The sequence below is a fragment of the Pongo abelii genome, chromosome 8 (assembly GCF_028885655.2).
Source record: "Pongo abelii isolate AG06213 chromosome 8, NHGRI_mPonAbe1-v2.0_pri, whole genome shotgun sequence".
NCBI classification, from domain to species: Eukaryota; Metazoa; Chordata; class Mammalia; order Primates; family Hominidae; genus Pongo; species Pongo abelii.
The window spans coordinates 51,518,195-51,544,864 of record NC_071993.2 but is presented as its reverse complement, the minus strand read 5'-3'; the positions used below and the strand labels follow the sequence as shown (position 1 = coordinate 51,544,864).

The 26,670-nt window shown below is 37.6% G+C and overlaps 1 protein-coding gene and 1 pseudogene across 1 annotated transcript in view; one reads left to right on the top strand and one right to left on the bottom strand.

Annotated features, from left to right (window-relative positions):
- The window catches only part of LOC100457610 (cubilin-like), a 129,795-nt gene that overhangs the window by 971 nt on the left and 102,154 nt on the right, over positions 1–26,670 (top strand). Inside the window, 2 exon segments of the mRNA XM_063727228.1 lie at positions 2,097–2,242; positions 2,659–2,937. Of these exon segments, the coding sequence (XP_063583298.1) occupies positions 2,097–2,242; positions 2,659–2,937 (425 nt within the window).
- LOC100937133 (geranylgeranyl transferase type-1 subunit beta-like) overlaps positions 1–26,670 on the bottom strand; it is a 382,799-nt pseudogene that overhangs the window by 351,308 nt on the left and 4,821 nt on the right.

The window sequence follows — 26,670 nt, the reverse complement described above, 5'->3', positions numbered from 1 at the left end:
GGCCACTGGGAGCCATGGTGGTTCCCACCACATAGCTGATACCAATAGATCCCACCTTTCTTCTTTGTTCCTAGCCATCTCCTGGTATCTCAGGTATGCCAGTCTCACCAGTGGTCCTTTCTGCATGAATATTCTCTTTTCACTCCATGGTATTGGTGTAGATTATTAAATGGGCCCCTGAGTCTTCTCAGGCCCATTTTGATTTGTGGATACCAGTATATATTTGTTTTTTGGGGGGAGGTGAGGGCTGAAGGGTGATACCTCTTACTCTGCCATCTTGGTAAAGAGGGACTATTATTTTTCGTTATAAAACTTTCAACAATATGTAAAACTTTCAGAACTATGGAATTTTTTATTAAGGTAAATGTACATATAAAATTAATCATTTAAAAGTGAACAATTCAGCGGCATGCAGTACGTTCAAAATGTTATGCAACCACCACCTCTATCTAGTTCCAAAACATTTTTATAATATCATCTCCAAAGGAATCTCCATACCCATTAAGCTATTGCTGCCTGTTCCCCTACCCTCACAATTTATCTCCGAGGTATATACCCCCAAAGACTTGAAAACAAGTACTCAAACAAATAAATGTACACACATGTTCATAACAGTACTATTCACAATAGCCAAAAGGCAGAAATAGCTCAAACGTGTATCAACAAATAAATGAATTAAAAATTGTGGAATATCTTTAGTATACTAAATTGTAGTAAACAAATTGGGTTAATCACAAACAATGCAATTATTTTTAAGCTATGTAACTTTATATGTGTAGATAAAAGTAAATGAAAACATTGTATACATTTTCCATTTATTTCAAAGTAGATAATCAAATATGATTCACTATGTCAGACTACTAATGTTTAAAAATGTTAAAGGCAAAAAAAAGCAATGACCACTCAGTTCATTGGTATTGCTCTGTCAGTTCCTTTAGCAATGTGAACACTGCAAATGTGAGAAAAAGAAATGAGTCTACACAAAGTTGTATGAAAATCCTTATATACACACAGGGTGAACAAAAATTTGGGTTCTGCTAGTTGACTGAAGTGTGTTTTCCTAATTCTTACATAATTATGTCCCTCAAACTTTCCCATCATAGTCTTTTATTATCCCCACTGTAGTGGGATTGATAAGGAATCAGAGAGACCGATGGGGTTGAGGAGGATATTTATTATTTAGGTGTGCCAGCACAGCCAGATTAACATCCAAGGGACTGAGCCCTGAACAAACAGTTAAGTTATCTTTTAAGCATTTCGTGAGGTGGGGGGAGACCTGTGCAGGGCAAGTATATTACGGAAGTAAGAAACAAAGAGAGTTATTTAATTAATTGAGACATGCATTACAACATTTCTTACTTTCCAAGGAAAAACATGTTTTATGGCTTGAGTTTATCTGTCTAGTGACCTTGCAGCTGTACAGCTAGAGAAACAGGGTCTTCACAATGCCTGGGAAAGGAGGAGAGATAAGGCTTACTAGCCACACTAAAACAGGCAGTTAATTTTTAAAGGAATCCAGCTCTTTCTCTTTCTCAGGGGGAATTGGGCTTTCTTACATACAACTGAGTTTCTGCTTACACATTCTTTAATTTCTTTTGATTCCTGTTCCACCACAATCACAGAAATATGTGGTCAAAACAAAACATGATCATTGCCATTAACCAAGTACACAAAACAAATCCTAGCTCCAAGGTTTTGTCTCTAATTCATTTCCTATCAAAATCGTGAATAACTAAATTTCAGTTGTAGCATAAGTCCTTCCATTAAAACATCTCATCATCTTCTCTCTGCCATTCTCAAATTATATTTCTGTTACAGCATGTTTCTGTGTCACATTCAGTATCAATAGCGTCACTTCACATTAGTACTAAAATGAACATCCCGAGGTGACACAACCAAACCTCTCATTCCACAAATGAAGAGACTTGTTCATACATTCATTTGGAGAGATTTCACAGTCACAGACTTCTTCCCACCTCTGATTATATTTCTCCCAATTCCTTTAAACCTTCTGTAGTAGGGAAACAAATATTAATGATTTAATTCCTTGGTCCAAAAATTGTAATGTTTCTCTCCCTGTGCTGCTTCATTTTCAGGTCTGTGGGCACTGAAATCAATCTTGCAAACCAATGAAACCAACAAGGACTTGCAACTTCATCTGGAGACAGTTATGTGTTTTTATCGTAGTGGGAACAAAAAGTGTAAAGATTTATATACAGAATATTCAACATTGAAAGCAATCGTACTGAGTCATCTTAAGTAATTATATTGATATCCTGACAGTTGTGTATATATGTTTCCTTCAAAACTTCACACAATGACCATGTTATATCTACCCTTGAACTAACTTGATACTCTTAATACTTATGAAGTTTGTTCTTCATCCCTTTGCACTTACCACAAGTAGATACTTAAAACTACATCATTTCATCTTTGAAATTCCACATGCATCAAACAGACTCATGTATATGAAGTTCTTCACTAAAATTTGTTGAATCCTATTTATTTAAAACTAGTAAAAAGATTCAGGAAGATACTTTCATCTCAAAATAGGGTAATATAAGAGCTTTCAGGTTGAATTATTAGATAAATTAGCCCTTATTCTAAGAAAAAACAAACAGAAACTAAAAAAACCACATTTGCAAATTTTTTATAAAGGATTCCAGAAACAGGAGAAAGATTGGATTAGATCAAGGAGAAGGTGCATTCCTTCACTGGGAGGTTGTGATTCTGTTTTTACAATTTCACTCTGGACCAAGCATCCCTCAGAGCCTGGTGGACCTGCTTGTTCCGCAGAGTGTAAATGATCGGGTTCAGCAGCGGGGTCACCACTGTGTTCACAAGAGCAGCCTCTCTGTTGGAGTCCAGCCTGTCCATTTGCTTCGGCTTCACATATATGAAGACACAGCTGCCATACACCAGAGAGAGGACAATGAGGTGAGAGGAGCAGGTGGAGAAAGCTTTCTGCCGCTCCTTGGCTGACAGAAGTCATACAATTGTGACTACTATGTTGCCGTATGCAATGATGGTTATAATGAGGGATGTGAAAAGAATGAATGAAACAAGGCCAAAGGCCAACATTTCAGTAGATCTGGTGTCAGAACAGGAGAGTTGGATCAGAGGGCTGGGGTCACAGAAGAAGTGAGGGATGACATGGGGTCTGCAGAAAGATAACTGGGAAACCTTCACCATGAGACCAGTGATGAGAGTGAAGCCCACAATAAAGCAGGCAGTGACCAGGTGGAAGCAAGTCCTCAGACTCATGATGGTGGAGTAATGCAGAGGCTTGCAAATGGCCAGGTATCGCTCCAAGGACATCGCAGCCATAAGGAAGAAAATTGTTGACCCAAGAAATAAAAATGAAAAGGACTGCATGAGACAAGTAGTAAAGAGGATTATTTGCCTGCCTGAAAGAAAGATGACCAGAAGTTTAGGAATAACTGTGGTGATAAAACAGCATTCACAGAAGGAAAAACTGCTGAGGAAGAAATACATAGGTGTCTGGAGGTGATGGTCAGCCCAGGTGATGGTGATTATGAGCATGTTTGCCATGATGGAGGCCAGGTACGCCAGTAGGTGCACCAGGAAAAGGACATTCCCCAGATGCTGGACAGCAGGAAATCCCTCCAGGATAAACTCCTGGACTACTGTCCTGTTCCTTGCTTCTCCTATCATTGGTTTTCCATTTCTTCAATCAACTTTTCGTGAGCTATTTTACAGTGTCATGACTAAAGAATGGAGAACTTTATTTTATTAAACATGTAAAACAGTATCTGTGTGGCAATTGGACTTGTTTATTTTCAAACATTATATTTTATGTAATTTTTGTTATGTAAACATTATGATTTTTATCTATGAATATACTTATATTACATGCAGCCCAAAATAACTGTGCATGTATCTATTAGTCCTCATAAAGGATAATGTAATTTTAAAAGTATTAGTCATTTTCCTATACAGTTTATTGCCAAGCAGGAAAAAAATCCCTTCTTTTACTTACGTATCTGATCATGTAACACATTGCTGAGAAGATACCACTCATGGCATGCAGTCACAAGATGAATATTGCAAAAATAAATGTGTAACTTAAAAAAAAACTTGAGGTCATTGAAGTCTGTCATCCTACAAAAAGTATTTCTTCATCATGTCTTAGGTTTTGTTTCCATCTTGGGGGAATCATAATACCATATATAGGAAAAATACTCTGGCCCCCACTGCAGCCCTCTGAGGTGAGTTAGACTAAAAGAGTCACAGACAAACTCTATCGGGGCCATTTTGACCTTTGCTGAATTTGTTTTTCCCTTCATGCCATGCTAAGTGGTCAGTCCAGGGAAGAATATATTCTGACCCTTCCAGTTCACTAGTTACACTTTCATCTAGAATAAAGCCACCTAGAGACCAATGTCCCTCTAGGATCCCTGGTGGCTGCTAATTGGGCCTGTTGGAAATAGAAATTTATTACACAAGCATCATAGTTACACTTTAATTATGTGTGCAAATATATTTAAGGAATGACAACCAAAATATAAAAAGAAGGGTTATGGCCGGGCACGGTGGCTCATGCCTGTAATCCCAGCACTTTGGGAGGCCAAGGCAGGCAGATCACGAGGTCAGAAGTTTGAGACCAGCCTGACCAACATGGTGAAACCCCATCTCTACTAGAAATACAAAAATTAGCTGGGCATGGTGGCACACGCCTGTAATCCCAGCTACTCAGGAGGCTGAGGCAGGAGAATCACTTGAACCCAGGAGGTGGAAGTTGCAGTGAGCTGAGACTGTGCCACTGTACTCCAGCCTGAGCAACTGAGCAACAGAGCGAGACTCCATCTCAAAAAAAAAAAAAAAAAAAAAAAAAAAAAGAAGGGTTGTATGACTTGACCACAACAATTATTTTCTGATTCATGCTCCTTGCTATTGTCCACCTAGGTAGAATAAATATTATTTTTCATATGTTTAACATTGGACTGTCTCTTGACACCAGTCAGGATCCACCAGGACCAATGGGCAGACTCCAGACACACCAGACATCATTAGGAGATGAACAAAGCCATCTAGAGACCAATGTCCCTCTAGGATCCCTGGTGGCTTCTAATTGGGAACTGTTGAAAATAGAAATTTATTACACAAGCATCGTAGTTACTCTTTCATTATGTGTCCAAATATTATCATATGAAAATGTCTGAAAGTGTCCTCCATGAAAATCTTTAAAAATGGAGTACATATAATTCCCCAAGTTTATAAAGTTCCAGATTGCATTATGCTACTAAGACAGGGTTGAAAGGTCAAGTGAGGAACTTAGAGCTTCACCTGGCAGTAATGAGGTGGATGTCCCCTTTACTCGGCCAGAGCAGTGTCAAAGAAAGCCAGATAAAATGTAAGGTTTAAATAAGGCCAGTACCTCATAACATAAAACCCACAATGTCCAGGTGTTATTTGAAAACCACTTGTTATGCCAGGAACTAGGAAGATCTCAACTTAAATTTAAAAAGAAAATCAATAGACACCAACATTAAAATGACAGGGATATTAGAACTATATGACAAAGAGTTTAAAGCAGCCATCACAAAAATGCTTCAATAAGCAATTACAAATATGCTTGAAATACATTTTAAAAATAGAGTCTCAGCAAAAAATAGAAAGTTTCAGCCAAGATAGAGAAAACATAAAGAACCAAATAAAAATTTTGGAACTGAAAAATAGAGTAAATTAAAATTTTAAAACAGTGAAAGGATTCAACAGCAGAATGGAGAGGACAAAGGGAAAATCAATTAACTGATAGATAAAACAATAGAATTTACTCAATTTGGGCAACACAAAGAATATATACTGAGGCCAGGTGTGGTGGCTCATGCCTATAATCCTAGCACTTTGGGAGACCAAAGTGGGTGAATTTCCTGAGCTCAGGAGTTCCAGACCAGCCTGGGCAACATGGTGAAAAACCCATTTCTATTAAAAATACAAAAACTTAGCTAAGCACGGTGGTGCATGCCTGTAGTCTTGGCTGCTAGAGTGGCTGAGGCAGGAGAATCACTTGAGCCTGGGAGGCAGAGGTTGCAGTGAGCCGAGATTGTGCACTCCAGCCTGGGTGACAGAGCAAAACTCTGTCTCACAAAAAAAAAAAAAAAAAAGAATATATACTGAAAACAAAACAAAACAAAAAAAAACAAAAGGAAATAATAGAGCCTCATGGGTCTGTAGGACTATAACAAATGATCCAATATTTATGTAATATATATATATATATTCTACACATTCTATATATATTCTCTATATGTATAGAATGTGTATCCCAAACAATGGAACTGCAAAAGATTTGAAACAAAGTGGTAGAATTGAATGGAGAAAAAAATAAATTTGCAATTACAGTTTTAGACTTCACTATTCTTCTCTCAATAACTGATAGAACAACTAGACAAAAATACAGAGTAACTCAATACCACCAATCACCAATAAACCTACCCAACAAAATAAAACACTCTATCCAATGATAGTAGAATTCACATTCTTTTCATGTGCCCATCAAACATACACCAACCACACACACTACACTACAAATAACATACACTAATTACATTCTGGACCACAAAACAAATTCCAATAAATTTTAAATAATTGAAATCATACAGAATGTGTTATACCACCACTATTCAATCATTAACAAAAAGATAACAGGAAATTAACAGAAATCAATAGTAGAAAGATAACAGGAAAAAAATCTCCAAATGCTTGGAAACTAAACAACATACTTCTAATTAGTCAATGGGTCAAGGAGGAAGTCTCAGAGGAAATAAAAAACAAATTGAACTGAATGAAATAAAAATATAACACTCGTGTGGCACATCTTAAGTACATATATTAAAAAAGGAAAAGCCTCAATATCCTAAGCTCCCAATTCAAGAGCCCAGGGGCTCTTTAGTCAGCAGGTGATGAACCCTGACAGGTCTCTGTGTGACATAGCAGCACTGAGTTCATTCCTCCTGTCACTGTGCTCTCCTCCCAAGTGAACAGATTCTGTACATTGCATGGCTCTACTGGGAGCTGGGGAAGGGATGGCTCAAGCATTCCCTTAGCTGCCCCAGCTTGTGTTTAGTAAGTTGCATGCTCCACCAGTCCACTGGCTCTGAGCCCAGCTCAGCACTAGGATGTGCCTGGGAATTGCAAACCTTATGGCCAAAACAGCCCCTCAAGTTCACTTAGGGCCCCAGGGTACTTTAGCAAGGCTTGTTGGAACTGAAGCTCTAACTCCTGAGATGGGAAATTCCCCTCTGGCCAGGACCAGTTGAAATTCTCCTTCTGTAGGCAGATGTCAGCTCAGTATAGCCTGGTTCTGCTTTCCACTGTGACAAGGTAGCACTGAGCTCAATGCAAAGCCTCTAGACTGCTGTGCTCTCCCTCTCCAAAGCACACAGATTCTCTGTGCTGTGTGCTGCTGCTGGGGGATAGGGGAGAGGGTGGCATCAGCAATACAAGATGGTCTTTTCTATCATCTTCAATGTCTCTTTCAGCAATATGAAGTTAAAGCCAGATATTGTGATTGCTCACCTGATTTGGGGTTCTCGTGATGGTGCTTTATGTGTGTAGTTAGCTGTGAAAATTTGGTGTTCCTGCAGAAGGAATGAATGGTGTAGGCTTCTATTTGGCCTTCTTGCTCTGCTCTTTCTTCTTTGATTTCTTTAATTAGCATTTTATAGTTTTGGCATACACGTTCTGTACATGTTTGTTTAGATTCACATTGGAGTATTTCATTTTATTTGGTGATTGTAAATGGTACTGTTTTAGTTTCAATGTCCACACATTCATTGTTAGTATACAGAAATATAATTAATTTTTGTATATTAATCTTGTATCCTGCAGCCTTGCTGAACTCACTCATTGGTTGTTGATGTTTGTAAACTTTTTTGTGTATATAAATTAGTTGGAATTTTCTAAATAGGCAATCATGTCATCTGAAAATAGTAACAGTTTTATTTTTCCTTTTGATCTATGTGTCTTTTGTTTCTTTGTTATGTCTCATAGCACTGGCTAGACTTGCAGTGCTATGTTGGATGTAAGTAGGGAGTGGGCATTCTTACTTTGTTCCTGATCCTCAGGGGAAACCATTCAGTATTTCACTCTTAAGTTTGTTGTTAGCTGTGGGTTTTTTGTAGCAAGTTGAGGATGTTCCCTTATATTCCTATTTTTCTGAGAGTTTTAATATAAGTAAAACTTTGACAAATGCTTTTCTGTAGCCAATAATAGGATCACGTGAATTTTCTTCTTTAGCTTCTTAATATGGTAGATTACATTGATTTCTGAATATTAAACCTGCCATGCATACTTGGAATAAACCCCACTTTTTCATAGTGTATAGTTCTTTGTATATGTCACTGTATTCTATTTGCTAAATTTATTAAGAATTTTGTATCTATATTTATGAGAGACATTGGCCTCTAGTTTTCTTTTTGTACTATCACTGTCTAGTTTTGAAATAGAGTAATAATAGCTTCATAAAATGAATTATAAAGCTTTTCTGTCTCTTCTATTTCTTTGTAAGATATTTCATAAAATTGGTGCTTTTTTTTTTTTTTTTTTTTGAGATGGCGTCTCACTCTGTCACCAGGCTGGAGTGCAGTAGTGTGATCTCAGCTCACTGCAACTTCCATCTCCTAGGTTCAAGTGATTCTCCTGCCTCAGCCTCCCAAGCAGCTGAGATTACAGGTGCCTGCCACCTAATTTTTGTATTTTTAGTAGAGACAGGGTTTCTCCATGTGGGCCAGGATGGTCTTCATCTCTTGACCTCATGATCTGCCCATCTCAGCTTCCCAAAGTGCTGGAATTACAGGCATGAGCCACTATGCCCAGCCACAACCCAATTTTTCCTAAAAGATATGGATATTTCTTTTTGAGAGTTTTAAAATTTTGAATTCAATTTTCTTATTTGATATAGGATTATTTAAATAATTTATTTCATATTAAGCGAGTTGTGGTATTGATTCATCTCCTTGAAGTTGTCAAATTTATGTCTTTAGTGTTTTTAGCATTCCCTTATTATCTTTTTAATGTTTGTAGGGTCTCTATTAATGTCTCCTGTTTCATTACTGGTATTGATGATTTGAGTCTTCTCTCTTTTTTCATTGTCAGTCTTGCTAGAGTTTTTCAAGTTTATTTATTTTTTCAAAGAACCAGCTCTTTTTAATTGATTCTCTCTTTTATTTTTCTGTTTTTAATTTTATTGATTTCTGCTCTTATAACTATTATTTTCATGTTTTTGCTTGCTTTGAATTTATTTTGCTCTTCTTTGTCTGGGTTCTTGAGGTGGGAGCACCTCAAAAAGTCGGGGGCACAAAGTAAAGTGTGGCATTTGTATTGGTTCTCTTTTTGCTTCAGTGTTAGTTTGTTTCTGTAATTAGTGTTAAGTTGTGATCAGCATAAATAATGGGTTATATTATTTGCAAACCTCATGGTAAAATCAAATAAAAAAACAAAACAGATACACAAAAAATGAAAGGCAAGAAATTAAACCTACTACCAGAGAAAATTGCCTTCATTAAAAGGAAGACAAGAAGGAAGGAAAGAAGAAAGAGAAGACCACAAAATAACCAGAAACAAAAAACAAAATGGCAGAAGTAAGTCCTTACTTATAATTACATTGAAAGTAAATAGACTAAACTCTCCCATTAAAAGACATAGAGTGGCTGAATGGATAAAAAAGCAAGACCCAGTGATCTGTTGTCTACCAAAGCACATTTAACCTATATAGATACACATAGACTGAAAATAAAGGGATGGGAAAAGATATTCCTTGCCAATGAAAACCAAAAAAGAACAGGAGTAGCTACTTTATATCAGTCAAAATAGACTTCAAGACAAAAACTCTAAGAAGAGACAAAGAAAGTCATTATCGAATGATAAAGGGGTAATTCTGTAAGAGGATATAACAATTGTAAATATATATGCACTCAACACTGGAGCACTCAGATGTATAAAGCAAATATTATTAGAGTTAAAGAAAGAGACAGACTTTAATACAATAATATATGGAGACTTCTACACTCCAATTTTAGCATTGGACAAATCTTCCAGACAGAACATCAACAAAGAAACATTGGGCTTAATTTACACTGTAGACCAAATAGACCTAATAGATCTTTACAGAACATTTAATCCAATGGCTGTAGAATATATATTTTTATCCTCAGCATATGGATAATTCTTAAGGACAGATAATATGTTAGGTCACAAAACAAGCCTTAAAACATTCAAAAAATTAAAATAATATCAAACCTTCTCTGATCACAATAGAATAAAACTAGAAATCAACAAGAGGAGTTTTAGAAATGATCCAAACACATCGAAATTAAACGGTATGTTTCTAAATGACCAGGGAGTCAATGAAGAAGTTAAGAAGAAAATCTGGAAACAAATGATAATGGAAACGCAACATACCAAAACCTATGGGATACAGCAAAAGTAGTACTAATAAAGAAATTTACAGTTATATGTGCTTACATCAGAGAGGAAGAAACACTTCAAAAAAATAACCTAACATTGCATCTTAAAGAACTAGAAAAGGAAGCAACCTAATACTGTAAGTTAAAGAACTAGAAAAGCAAGCCAAATCCAAAACTAGTAGAAGAAATAAATAAATACCAGAGCAGAAATAAATAAATTTGAAATAAAGAAAATGCAAAAGTCAATAAAACAAAAAGTTGTTTTTTGAAAAGATAAATAAAATGGACAAACCTTTAGCTAGACTAAGAAAATCAAAAAGAAGACTCATAAATAAAGTCAGAGTTCACAAAGCAGATGTTGCAACTGATGTCACAAAAATTCAAAGGATCATTGGTGGTTACTATGATCAACTGTATGCAAACAACTTGGAAACGTTAGAGGAAATGGATAAACTCCTAGACACATACAACCTACCAAAAGTGAACCATGCAGAAATAAAAAAACTGAATAGACCAACAATCAGCAAGAAGATCAAAGCTATATTAAAAGTCTCCCAGTAAAGAGAAGCCCATGGGTGGTGCTTCCAAGACGGCCAAATAGGAACAGCTCCAGTCTGCAGCTCCCAGCAAGATTGATGCAAAAGATGGGTGATTCCTGCATTTCCAACTGGGGTACCTGGTTCATCTCACTGGGACTGGTGGGACAGTGGGTGAAGCCCATGGAGGGTGAGCTAAAGCAGGGCAGGATGTTGCCTCAACCAGGAAGCACAAGGGGTTGGGGGATTTCCCTTTCCTGGCCAAGGAAAGCCATGACAGACTGTACTTGCAGAAACAGTACACTCCTGATCAAATACTGCACTTTCCTGCAGTCTTAGCAACCAGCAGACCAGAAGATACCCTCCTGTACCTGGCTCAGAGGGTCCCACGCCCATGGAGCCTTGCTCACTGCTAGTGCAGCAGTCTGAGATTGACCTGAGATGCTACAGATTGGTGGGTGGAGGGGAGTCAGCCATTGCTGAGGCTTAAGTAGCTCACAGTGTAAACAAAGGGGCCAGGAGAGGCCAGGAAGCATGAACTAGGTGGGGTCCACCTCAGCTCAGCAAAGCCTACTGCTTCTATAGATTCCACCTCTGGGGGCAGGGCATACTAGAACAAAAGGCAGCAGACAGCTTCTGCAGACTTAAACATCCCTGTCTGATGGCTCTGAAGAGAGCAGTGGTTCTCTCAGCACAGCGTTTGAGCTCCAAAAACAGACAGACTGACTACTCAAGTGGGTCCCTGACCCCCGTGTAGCCTGACTGGAAAACACCTCCCAGGAGTGGCCAAAAGACACCCCAAACAGGTAGGTACCCTTCTGGGATGAAGCTTCCAGAGGAAGGATCATGCAGCAATATTTGCTGTTCTGCAGCCTCCAATCATGATACCCAGGCAAACAGGGTCTGGAGTGGACCTCCAGCAAACTCCAATAGACCTGCAGCTGAGGGTCTGACTGTCAGAAGGAAAACTAACAGACAGAAAGGAATAACATCAACATCAACAAAAAGAACATCCACAGCAAAACCCCATCCATAGGTCACCAACATCAAAGAACAAAGGTGGATAAAACTACAAAGATGGGGAGAAACCAGAGCAGAAAAGTTGAAAATTCCAAAAAAACAGAGCGCCTCTTCTCCTCCAAAGGATCACAGCTCTTCGCCAGGAAGGGAACAAAAGTGAATGAAGAATGAGTGTGATGGGTTGATAGAAGTAGGCTTCAGAAGGTCAGTAACAACAAACTTCTCTGAGCTAAAGGAGCATGTGCTAACCATCGTAAGGAAGCTAAAAACCTTGAAAAAAGGTTAGACAAATGGCTAACTAGAATAAACAGTGTAGAGAAGACCTTAAATGACCTGATGGAGCTGAAAACCACAGCACAAGAACTTCATGACGCATGCACAAGCTTCAGTAGTCGATTCAATCAAGTGGAAGAAAGGATGTCAGTGATTGAAGATCAAATTAATGAAATAAAGCTAGAAGACAAGATTAGAGAAAAAAGAGTGAAAAGAAATGATAAAAGCCTCCAAGAAATATGGGACTATGTGAAAAGACCAAATCTATGTCTGATTGGTGTAATGGAAAGTGACAGGGAGAATGGAACCAAGTTAGAAAACACTCTTCATATATTGTCCAGGAGAACTTCCCTAACCTAGCAAGGCAGGCCAGCATTCAAATTCAGGAAATACAGAGAACACCACAAAGATACTCCTCGAGAAGAGCAACCCTAAGACAAATAATTGTCAGATTCACCAAGGTTGAAATGAAGGAAAAAATGTTAAGGGCAGCCAGAGAGAAAGTTTGGGTTACCCACAAAGGGAAGCCCCTCAGACTAACAGTGGATCTCTCAGCAGAAACCCTACAAGCAAGAAGAGAGTGGGGGCAAAATTCAACATTATTAAAGGAAAGAATTTTCAACCCAAAATCTCATATCCAGCCAAACTAAGCTTCATAAGTGAAGGAGAAATAAAATCCTTTACAGAGAAGCAAATGCTCAAAGATTTTGTCACCACCAGGCCTGCCTTACAAGAGCTCCTAAAGGAAGCACTAAATATGGAAAGGAACAATCGGTACCAGCCACTGCAAAAACATGCCAAATGGTAAAGACCATTGACACTATGAAAAAAACTGCATCAATTAATGGGCAAAATCACCAGCTAACATCATGACAGGATCAAATTCAAACATAACAATATTAACCTTAAATGTAAATGGGCTAAATGCCCCAATTAAAAGACTGACAAATTGGATAAAGAGTCAAGACACATTGGTGTGCTGTATGCGTTAGACCCATCTCATGTGCAAAGATGCACATAGGCTCAAAATAAAGGGATGGAGGAAGATCTACCAAGTAAACGGAAAGCAAAAAAAAAGCAGGGGTTGCAATCCTAGTCTCTGATAAAACAGACTTTAAACCAACAAAGATCAAAAGAGACAAAGAAGGATACTACATAATGGTAAAGTGATCAATTCATCAAGAAGAGCTAACTATCCTAAATATATAGGCACCCAATACAGGAACATCCAGATTCATAAAGCAAGTCCTTATAGACCTACAAAGAGACTTAGACTCCCACACAATAATAATGGGAAACTTTAACACCTCACTGTCAACATTAGACAGATCAACGAGACAAAAGGTTAACAAGGATATCCAGGACTTGAACTCAACTCTGAACCAAGCAGACCTAATAGACATCTACAGAACTCTACACCCCAAATCAACAGAAAATACATTTTTCTCAGCACCACATCACACTTATTCTAAAATTGACCACATAATTGGGAGTAAAATACTCCTCAGCAAATGTAAGAGAACAGAAATCACAACAAACTGTCTCTCAGACCACAGTGAAATCAAATTAGAACTCAGGATTAATAAACTCATTCAAAACCACACAACTACATAAAAACTGAACAACCTGCCCCTGAGTGACTACTGGGCAAATAACAAAATGGAGGAGCAATTAAAAATTGTTCTTTGAAACAAATGAGAAAAAAGACACAACATACCAGAATCTCTGGGACACATTTAAAGCAGTGTGTAGAGGGAAATGTATAGCACTAAATGCCCACAGAGAAAGCAGGAAAGATCTAAAATTGGCACCCTAACATCACAATTAAAGAACTAGAGAAGCAAGAGCAATCACATTCAAAAGCTAGCAGAAGGCAATAAATAATTAAGATCACAGTAGAACCGAAGGAGATAGAGACACAAAGAACCCTTCAAAAAATCAATGAATCCAGGAGCTGGTTTTTGAAATGATCAACAAAATTGATAGATCACTAGCAAGACTAATAAAGAAGAAAAGAGAGGAGTCAAATAGATGCAATAAAAAAAGATAAAGGGTATATCACCACTGAGCCCACAGAAATACAAACTACCATCATAGAATACTATAAACACCTCTATGTAAATAAACTAGAAAATCTAGAAGAAATGGGTAAATTCCTGGACACATACACCCTCCCAAGACTAAACCAGGAAGAAGTCGAATCTCAGATTAGAGCAATAACAGGTTCTGAAATTGAGGCAATAATTAATAGCCTACAAACCAAAAAAAGTCCAAGACCAGATGGATTCACAGCCGAATTCTACCAGAGGTAAAAAGAGGAGCTGCTACCATTCCTTCTGAAACTATTTCAATCAATAGAAAAAGAGGGAATCCTCCCTAACTCCCTAACTCCCTAACTCATTCTATGATGCTAGCATCATCCCGATACCAAAGCCTGGAAGAGACACAACAAAAAGAGAAAATTTTAGGCCAATATCCCTGATGAATATCAATGCGAAAATACTCAATAAAATACTGGCAAACTGAATCCAGCAGCACATGAAAAGCTTATCCACCATGATCAAGTTGGCTTCATCCTTGGTATGCAAGGCTGGTTCAACATATGCAAATCAATAAACATAATTCATCAATGAAACAGAACAATGACAAAAACCACATGATTATCTCAATAGATGCAGAAAAGACCTTGGACAAAATTCCACAGCTGTTCATGCTAAAAAAACTCAATAAACTAGGTATTCATGGAATGTATTTCAAAATAATAAGAGCTATTAATAACAAGCCCACAACCAATATCATACTAAATTGGCAAAAACTGGAACCATTCCTTTTGAAATCTGGCACAAGACTAGGATGTCCTCTCTCACGACTCCTATTCAACATAGTGGTGGAAGTTCTGGCCAGGGCAATCAGGAAAGAGAAAGAAATAAAGGGCATTCAATTAGGAAAACAGGAAGTGAAATTGTCTCTATTTGCAGATGACATGATTGTATATTTAGAAAACTCCATGGTCTCACCCAAAATCTCCTTAAGCTGATAAGCAACTTTAGCAAAGTCTCGGGATACAAAATCAATGTGCAAAAATCACAAGCATTCCTATACACCAATAATAGACAAACAGAGAGCCAAATCATGAGTGAACTCCCATTCACAATTACTACAAACAGAATAAAGTACCTAGGAATCCAGCTTACAAGGGATGTGAAGGACCTCTTCAAGGAGAACTACAAACCACTGCTCAACGAAATGAAAGAGAACACAAACAAATGGAAGAACATTCCATGCTCGTGGATAGGAAAGATCAATATCATGAAAATGACCATACTGCCCAAAGTAATTTATAGATTCAATGCTATGTCCATCAAGCTACCACTGACTTTCTTCACAGAATTGGAAAAAACTACTTAAAAGTTCATATGGAACCAAAAAAGAGCCCATATAGCCAAGGCAATCCTAATCAAAATGAACAAAGCTGCAGGCATCATGCTACCTGACTTCAAACTATACTACAAGGCTACAATAACCAAAACAGCATGGTACTGGTAGCAAAACAGATAAATAGACCAATGGAACAGAGCAGAGGCCTCAGAAATAACACCACACATCTACAACCATCTGATCTTTGACAAACCTGACAAAAACAAGAAATGGGGAAAGGATTCCCTATTTAATAAGTGGTGCTGGGAAAACTGGCTAGCCATATGTAGAAAGCTGAAACTAGATCCCTTTCTTACACTGTATACAAAAATTAACTCAAGATGGGTTAAGGACCTAAATGTAAGACCTAACACCATAAAAACCCTAGAAGACAACCTAAGCAATACCATTCAGGCCATAGTCATGGGCAAAGACTTCATGACTAAAACACAAAAGCAATGGCAACAAAAGCCAAAATAGACAAATGGAATCTAATTAAACTAAAGAGCTTTCTGCACAGCAAGATAAACTATCATCAGAGTGAACAGGCAACCTACAGATTGGGAGAAAATCTTTGCAATCTACCCATTTGACAAAGGGCTAATATCCAGAATCTACAAAGAACTTAAACAAATTTACAAGAAAAAAACAAACAACCCCATCAAAAAGTGGGCAAAGGATATGAACAGACACTTCTCAAAAGAAGACATTTATGCAGCCAACAGACATATGAAAAAATGCTCATCATCACTGGTCATCAGAGAAATGCAAATCAAAACCACAATGAGATACCATCTCATGCCAGTTAGAATGACAATCATTAAAAAGTGAGGAAACAACAGATGCTGGAAAGGATGTGGAGAAATAGGAACACTTTAACACTATTGGTGGGAGTGTAAATTAGTTCAACCATTGTAGAAGACAGTGTTGTGATTCCTCATCGATCTAGAACTAGAAATACCATTTGACCCAGTGATCCCATTACTGGGTATATACCCAAAGGATTATAAATCATGCTACTATAAAGACACATGCACACATATATTTATTGCAGCACTATTCACAATAGCAAAGACTTGGAACCAACCCAAATGTCCATCAATGGTAGACTGGATTAAGAAAATGTGGCACATGTACACCATGGAATACTATGCAGCCATAAAAAAGGATGAGTTCATGTCCTTTGCAGGGACATGGATGAAGCTGGAAATCATCATTCTAAGCAAACTATCACAAGGACAGAAAACCAAACACTGCAGGTTCTCACTCATAGGTGGGAGCTGAACAACAAGAACACATGGACAGAGGGCAGGGAACATCACACACCGGGGCCTGTCAGGGGGTGGTGGGCTGGGGGAGGAATAGCATTAAGAGAAATACCTAATGTAAATAACAAGTTGATGGGTGCAGCAAACCAATATGGCACATGTTTACCTATGTAATAAACCTGGACTTTGTGCACATGTACCCTAGAACTTAAAATATAATAATAATAATTATTATTATTACTATTAAAAGATGTGAATTGGGGCATGTAAAATATAAAGTATGAGGATGGGGATTAAAATTTTTGAGTTTTGAAAATGTGATCAACTTAGAATAGCTTCTTATAACTGTAAGAAATGTTAGTAAGCTTCACGACAACCACAAAGCAAAAACCTATATGGACACAAATAGATAAAAAAGAAAGGAATCAGAGCATACCACTACAGAAAATCATCTAATCACAAGGAAAGACAGGAAGAAGAAAAAAGGAACAAAGCATCTACAAAACAACCAAAAACCAACTAACCAAATGGCAGTAGTAAGTCCTTACCTATGAATAAGTATCTTGAATGTAAATGAATTAAATTGCTAAATAAAAATACTCAGAGTGGTTGAATGTACCAGAAAAAGATCCAACTATATGCTCCCTACAAAAGATTTACATCACTTTTAAGGATACACATAGACTAAAAGTAAAGGGATGGAAATGATATTTCATGATGGAAAACAAAGAGCAGGGGTAGCTATACTTATATTAGATAAAATAAACTTTTAAGTTGGAAACTAAAATAAGGAAAGGAAGATCATTATATAATAATGAAGGGGTCAGTTAATACAGAAAAAATAATAATTGTAAATATATATGCACCCAACATTGAGGTACCTAAATATAAAGCAAATAGATCTGAAGGGAGAAGTGGGTTATAATACAATAACTGTAACGGACTTCAGTACCACACTTTTAACAATAGAGAGATTGCCCAGACAGAAAATTAATAAGAAAACATTGGATTTGAACAACATTTTAGATAAAATGGCTCTAATAGACATATGCAGAACATTCCATTCACCAGTCACAGCATATATATTAGTCTGAAGAAGATAAATAAGAAATAGAAAGGGAAATTTAAAATATATTGAGGCAAAAATAAATGAAACAGAGCCTAGAAACACAATAGAAAAGATTAACAAACTGAAAAAAGAGAAGGGTTGATTTTATGAAATGATAAAAATAAAAAAAAAATTAGCTAGACTAACAAAAAAGAGTGAATATTCAAATAAAATCAGAAATGAAAAAGACATTACAGGTTATACCACAGAAATACAAAGAATCAGAGAGGATTATGAACATTACATGCAAACAAATTGGATAACCTAGAAGAAATGGATAAATGTCTAGAAACATGCAGTTTATCAAGAATGAATCATGAAGAAACAGAAATATGGATAGATCAATAACTAGTAAGAAGATTCAATTAGTAATCAAAACCTTCCTACAAAGAAAATCAGTAACAGATGGCTTTACTGATAAATTGTACCAAATATGTAAAGAAGAACTAATATCATTATTTCTCAAACTCCTCCAAAAATGTTGAATAGGAGGGAAGACTTCCAAATTCATTTTATGAGGCCAGCATTACTCTGATACAAAACCAGACAAGAGCCCTACAAGAAAAGAAAGTTACCAGCCAATATCCCTGATGAACATAGATGCGAAAATACTTTTGTTAGCAAACTGAATTTAATAGAACATCAAAAGGATCATTTACCATGATCAAGTGGGATTTATCCCAGGAATTTAAGTGTGATTTGACAAACACAAACCCATAAATGTGATACATCACATTAAGAGAATGAAAGAAAAAAATATGTGATTCTCTCAAATACAGAAAAGGCATTTGACAAAATTCTTCTTTACAGCATTCTTTCATGATAAAAGCTTCCACAAATTAGTTATAGAAGGAACAAACCTCAGCACAATAAAAACTATATATAACAAACACAGAGTTAACACTGGACTCAATGGTGAAAAGTTGAAAGCTTCTAAGATCAGAAAGAAGAAAATGATGTCCACTCTTACCACTTATATTCAAGATAGTTCTGGAAGTACTACACAAAGCTATTATGCAAGATACCAAAATAAAAGGCATCCAAATTGAAAAGGAAGAAGTTAAATTGTCTTTCATTGCAGATGACATAATCTTATGGGTAGAAAACTCTAAGCACTTCATAAAAACTATTAGAACTAATAAATGAATTCAGTAAAGTTGCAGAATAACCTAGAAGAAATAGATAAATGCTAGAAAAATTTGTATCATTTCTATACATTAACAATGAACTATCCAACAAAGGAACCAAGAAAACAATCTCATTTACTATATCATAAAAATAGGAATAAATTTAACCAAGGTGGTGAAAGTTCTGTATATGGAGGATGAGAAAACATTGGTGTAAGAATTTGAAGAAGACACAAATATATAGAAATATATCCCATGTTCATGGATTGGAAGAATTAGTATTGTTAAACTACTCATACTACCAAAAGTGATTCAGTGTAATCCCTATCAAAATTTCAGAGACATTTTTTACTTATACTAACTCTAAAGAATCTAAAAAATCACGTTGGTTAATGTGAATCTATTTAAAATAAAACATTTGGGTACTGACTTTCAAGAAAGGTCAAGTAACAGTCCTACTACCAGAAAGTCCCTGAAAAAAAAAGTTTGCTAAGAAATACTAACCTTTTCAAAATGCTCAAGGTAGGTAACTTGTTCTTTATTTACTTGGTTGTGGAAATGGAGACTATCCCAGAAGAGATAGGTCTGCCTGCAGGTCTCCTAATGACAGGCACAAGAACCAGTGCCAAACGAGAATCAAATGTGTAGCCACCAGGCACCCAGAGGTGTGCCTAGGCATGGAGGTGGGAAACTTTCCTGGCTCCAAGTTCGATGTATGGGGATTGAGGGGAGCCTAAGCATTGATCTCTTTCTGGGCACAGAGTTGAGAGGGTCTCACTGCACCATAATCTGTCAGAAAGATGTTGAGAAAACAAAATAAGCCAGAGAACCAAGAAACACGTGCTGTATTCCATTCAAGAGCAAGCAAAAGTAATTTTTGATTATGCAAATAAAAAGAATTGTTTTCTCTTGGTGTGGGCTATTGACTGGGTAGGGCCAAAGGAAATTTAAAGTGAAATGGGAATGTTTTACAATTTGAGTAGGGGTTACATGGCTGTTTACATAAGTAAAAAATTATCAACCTTTACAATTAAGATTTGCGCATTTTACAATATGTAAATTAGACCTCCATAAAGAAAATACCACATTAAAAAGCAAAAAAATTAGGGAAAATAGGGGAAAAGGCAAAAACAGCTTAATTGTAAAAAAGTATTTTTGTTGCTTAAGCCGCTCTTTCTTAACATGTGTAATTAAGTATTTTACAAATTTTATAACCCTGGGACAGTCATGCCAAATCTACCTCTGAAGACTTTCACAGAGGACCATGTTGACTATTGAGAATGATGGCAGTATGTTACTATATGCAGTGACATGGTAATTGCAATATATTTCTGCTGAAATTTCCCATTTTAGACAGTAAACAATTAAATATCCCCTGAGAATCTGTTGTGATTTTAGTTCCTGTTTCCTTTTTCACACTCCACTGATGACAGGTGAATGTTCCAGGGCTTTGTCCTTCCAGACCTTGTGTGCTTTCATTGGTGATAGCAAGTGCTACCAGAGGGAATTCAAATGTATTTTCATTTATGACTGCAGTAATGCTCACCTGCTTAGCAAGGTGAGGAGTAACTGGTTGGGGGGAAAGTGGCTAACAGGGTCTATAAGCAAGTAAATTTGGCCTTTGTGGTCTCCTTTTCCTGAGTCTGTTTTGGGATGGATGCATGTCCAACCAAATTTGACATTAATCATGGTGGACTGTGTCATCATGTCCCACAGAATGAATAAGACTATGTTCAAGAATTCTAAATAGTTACATCAGCAAATGCTAATGAAGATTTGGGACATTTTTATTATGTTAATGTCTAGGATTTATCAGCCAGATTGCCATAGGGAAAAACTATGACTCTTTACTCCTCCAGGGTTTGGAAATCTCTGTCTTCATTGAAAATAACTGGCCTTAACAATATCCTATTGATTTGACATAAGACATCCATTGACTTTTTATAGGTCTAGCTTTTTCTTTTTTCTTTCCATTAACCAGGATAAAGGTCCTGGCTTGTTGGAAGAAAAGAGAAGCATATAATCGCAGACATTCTATTTCCTATGCACTGCTTCTTGGTGAGTACTTGACCATGGGCATGATTTGCAATCGAATGGGTTAAATATTTAAACTGGTCTAAGAGATAAGTTGAAGCAATAGGTTTGGCCAAATCAAACAATTAAATCAAATACAATTTAATTATGGTATCTTATTCACTAGAGCACTAATTTCCAGCAGATGCCCAGACTCCTTCCCAAAGATTGTGTATCAGTTCATCCAGTTTCTAGCTAGGCTTTGCCTTTTTAAAACAACTAGTGTTCCTCTAGTGGTTGCAGTGGGCATCCAGGCACCATTACAGTCCCACCAGAATCTTTCAATGTAATAATAATATGCCCAGAATAAGGAGCATTGAAGAGTAATTTATGACTAACAGCAGAAGGAAACACTTCCATTCTGCTAGGCTGATAGAATGAGAAGAATACTGATTCACCTGTTATATGCCTATCCATTGAGTCTGAACAGCAAAGTTATGTAACCATTTTTCCCCATCTTTAGGCATGGTTTCTTTTAAATCCATGGACTGGGTAGTTATGAGATGCTATGATAGTGAGCTTTAAGGCTCACTCTAGCGTCTTGGGTAAAGAACTCAAGCTAAATGAACTTCAGGAAAATAACTGGGTTGGAACATGGCTTTTTCATGTTTTCTATATTCAGATGGCGAAAGTGAATGCATAGGAGGGCTTTATGGAACCCATGTCATATCTGAAGTATTGAAATTAAAACTGTGACCTCATGAAATAATATTATCTGGGGGGTGACAGCCTTCATTGTTATCTGTCTGTCTGAGGAAAATAATACTTTTTATTTTGCATTGTTCACCTTATGCAGTATTATTCAAAGATGTTATTGTCTAGAAAACTTAAATTGCACATAAAAATTATTCTCCAAAACAAAACCAAAAAGTAAAACTTCAATGTTTATAATTTAACTGTGCAAAATGTTCACTATAATTTATAATAAAATGTTCTGAAAATAGAAAATGATTTCTCATTCAGAATAGCAACTGCAAGCAGTGTTTTTTTTTTAAATATGGCCATCAATTAAATTATTTGGTCTTCAGTGATATTTTCTACCTAGCAGATCAAAAAGGGTTGGTGACAGATGGAGACATGGAGATAAAGATGGAGACGAGAAATGGGACAGCAGTCCAGGAATTTATCCTGGAAGGGTTTCCTGCCATCCGGCCCCTAGGGTATGTCCTCTTCCTGGTGCACCTGCTGGCATACCCGGCCTCCATCATGGGAAACACACTCATAATCACCATCACCTGGCTAACCATCACCTCCAGACATCTATGTATATTTTGCTCAGCAATTTCTCCTTCTGTGAATGCTGTTTTATAACTGCAGTTATTCCTTAGTTGCTCGTCATCTTTCTTTTAGGCAGGTAAATGATTTCCTTTGCCTCCTGTTTCACACAAGTCTTTGTCATTGTATTTCTGGAAGTAGCAGCCTTCCTCCTCATAGCTGTGATGTCCTGGCTATTTGAAAGCCTCTGCATTACCCCACCATCATGAGTATCCCAGTGAGCAAAGCGTGGCTCCCAGATGGTGGGCTTTCCTTAATTTGCACTAAAAAAAAAAAAAAAAAATTTTAAAGAGAGAAATTCTTTAAAAAAATTAAACTGTTTATTTTGGGATAATTGTAGATTCACATGCAGTTTTAAGAAATAATACAGAGAAATCCCTGTCCCCTTTACCCAGTTTCCCACAATGGTAACATCTTGTAAAATATAATATAATATTACAGCCAGGATATTGACACTGAGAAGGTCAAGATACAGAACCTTCCCATCACTACAAAGATCCTTCTTGTTGATCTTTTATATCCACATCCAGTTCCCTCCTGCTGCAACTGCTAATCTGTTCTCCATTTCTAGAACTTTTCCTTTTTAAGAAATACACATATATGTATATGTATATGTGTTGGGGTATATATATAACTATATAAGATGTAGACATTCGGGATGGCTTTTTTCACATAACACAATTCTCTAGAGATTCTCCCAAGTTGTTGTGAAACTACCTTTGCAAAAATTATATCAGTGAAAAAAATTACAATAGTGAGCAAGTTAACCCACCCTTCATCTTGCCTTTCCCTTAATTATTCCTGGGCTTTTGGGCCAAGCTGACTTTGAAAGACATTTATAGTTTAATCAGTGATAGCCCTTTCCCCAAACTCAACCATCTCTGTAAAGCTAATGAAAAGTCATCAGGCTAGGGGGTAGAGAGGAGAGAGGAGCCTGATTCTGCTAAGGTATTGACATAAATTGCCAGCCATTCCTTCAGATTACACCACTGTTGTAGATTGGCCTTTCAAGATATCTTTTCAGTTTTTTTTTTTTTTAACATGTCTGACACTCCATAGCTTCACCTGAACCCCATTACTCCACCTGGACCCACCAACCCTGTACCCGTGGCCCCACCTAGAAGTGATTTAGCATGCAGGAAAACAGTTTTGACCCCCTATGATTTCATCTCCACCCCAATCAATCAGCAGCAAGCCTAGGTACTGCCATCCCTTCCCCCAAACTGCTTTTGAAAACTCCTAACCTAGGAGTTTTGGATGAGACTAATTTGAGTACTAACTCCAACTTCCACATTGTATGGCTGGCCTCATGTTTACTAAACTCTCTCTTTACTACAATACTGTGGTCTTTATTTGCACACTAGGCAAAAACAAAACAAAAAACTCTCCTTGGGCTGTTACAGTTGCATGTGTCAATAGTTCACTCCTTTTTAACAGCTGAATATTATTCCATTGTATGTATGGATCATATTTTGTTTAATAATTTACCTGTTGAAGACATATGGGCTATTTCCAGTAGTTAGCCATTATAAATAAATCTCTAAACATTTACATACAGGTCTTTGTATGAACATAAGATTTCATTTCTCTTGGATAAATGCCAAAGAATTCAATTGCTGGGTTTTGTGGTAGTTGCATGTTTAGTTTTATTAAAAAATGACAAACTGTCTTCCAAAGTGGCTGCAACATTTTACATTCCCACCAGCAATGCATGAGTGATTCAGTTTCTTCACATTCTTGGTAGCATTACTATTTTTGTTTCATTACAATTAAAAAACATCCATTTGATAAAAAAAAAAAAAACTGTCTATGGGAGAGGAAAAACAAATGGCAGATAGGAAGCAGGACTAACTTGCAGCTCCCACTCAGGTGCACAGAGCAGCATGTGGAGACTCACATCGTGAGCTATTGCTCCAAGAACTACCACAGGAACATACCAGGAAAGATAAGAGAATCCATGGACCCTCGGAAGGAAGGGTTTACCACTGCAGGTCCTGTGATACAGCCGAAAAACTGTGAATGCCAAAAGTATGAGGGGGAAGGACTGCCCTCAAACACACATCGTCACTGGAGAACCTGAAGGTCCAGTTCACAAGAGAAAAATTTAACCTTACTTGGAACTGAGACAAATTTAGAGAGCTGAATGAAATATACGGGTAGAGAAAGCAGTGGGAAGGGCCCTGTGGGCACTGTTGGTCCCCAGGGAAGCCATTCCTGACTTTGTCTCACAGGGGTCCTTGGGAAGAGCTGCCAGTGAATTGGGGAAAGACCACAGGGAGAAGGAAACTTCCAACTAAACTTAGTAACAGTTTCAACCAAATTAGAAGTTTTGGACAGAATGTAGGGGAGGGGTGAACAGGGAGTGCGGATAGTAGCACAGAAACCACGGGCAGGTGGGGAGGCATGAAACCCAAAAGCCCTGCTTGCTCTCTCAGCAGGGAGGTAGTCTGGGGCAAGATCTCAGCCCTGCTCAACAGTTGCCCAGATGTAAATTCAGTGCTATTTGTGGGGGCACCTTGGGAGTAAGACTGGCCTTTTGGGCTGTGTGGGAGCTGGGTAAGGCCTGTCACTGCTGGCTTTCCCCCAGTTCCCTGGTTACCTGTATGACATAGCAGAAATAGCCATAATTCCCCTGAGAATGAATCTCCATTGGCCTGAGAACCAGCAAACCACCCCGCTCCCCTTCACCGCCCCCCACCCCCAACAGAAGCTGCAGCAAGCGCAACCCAAGGAGATTCTGAGCTCGGACATGCCTAACCCTGCCCTCACCTGATGGTCTTTCTCTACCCTCCCTGGTAGCCGAAGACAAAGGACATAATCTTTTGGGAGCTGTATGGCCCCACCTACCACCTGAGAAACCCGAATATTTATCCAGGTGACCCTAGGGCCGGCTTGTATCCTCCCTTTACTGCCACAGTTGATGCTTTCTTTTTTTTTTTTTTCTTTCTTTTATTATTATTATTATTATACTTTAGGTTTTATGGTACATGTGCGCAATGTGCAGGTAAGTTACATATGTATACATGTGCCATGCTGGTGCGCTGCACCCACCAACTCGTCATCTAGCATTAGGTATATCTCCCAATGCTATCCCTCCCCCCTCCCCCCACCCCACAACAGTCCCCAGAGTGTGATGTTCCCCTTCCTGTGTCCATGTGTTCTCATTGTTCAATTCCCACCTATGAGTGAGAATATGCGGTGTTTGGTTTTTTGTTCTTGCGATAGTTTACTGAGAATGATGATTTCCAATTTCATCCATGTCCCTACAAAGGACGTGAACTCATCATTTTTTATGGCTGCATAGTATTCCATGGTGTATATGTGCCACATTTTCTTAATCCAGTCTATCATTGTTGGACATTTGGGTTGGTTCCAAGTCTTTGCTATTGTGAATAATGAGGCAATAAACATACGTGTGCATGTGTCTTTATAGCAGCATGATTTATAGTCCTTTGGGTATATACCCAGTAACGGGATGGCTGGGTCAAATGGAATTTCTAGTTCTAGATCCCTGAGGAATCGCCACACTGATTTCCACAAGGGTTGAACTAGTTTACAGTCCCACCAACAGTGTAAAAGTGTTCCTATTTCTCCACATCCTCTCCAGCACCTGTTGTTTCCTGACTTTTTAATGATTGCCATTCTAACTGGTGTGAGATGGTATCTCATTGTGGTTTTGATTTGCATTTCTCTGATGGCCAGTGAGGGTGAGCATTTTTTCATGTGTTTTTTGGCTGCATAAATGTCTTCTTTTGAGAAGTGTCTGTTCATGTACTTCGCCCACTTTTTGATGGGGTTGTTTGTTTTTTTCTTGTAAATTTGTTGGAGTTCATTGTAGATTCTGGATATTAGCCCTTTGTCAGATGAGTAGGTTGCAAAAATTTTCTCCCATTTTGTAGGTTGCCTGTTCACTCTGATGGTAGTTTCTTTTGCTGTGCAGAAGCTCTTGAGTTTAATTAGATCACATTTGTCAATTTTGGCTTTTGTTGCCATTGCTTTTGGTGTTTTAGACATGAAGTCCTTGCCCATGCCTATGTCCTGAATGGTAATGCCTAGGTTTTCTTCTAGGGTTTTTATGGTTTTAGGTCTAACATTTAAGTCTTTAATCCATCTTGAATTGATTTTTGTATAAGGTGTAAGGAA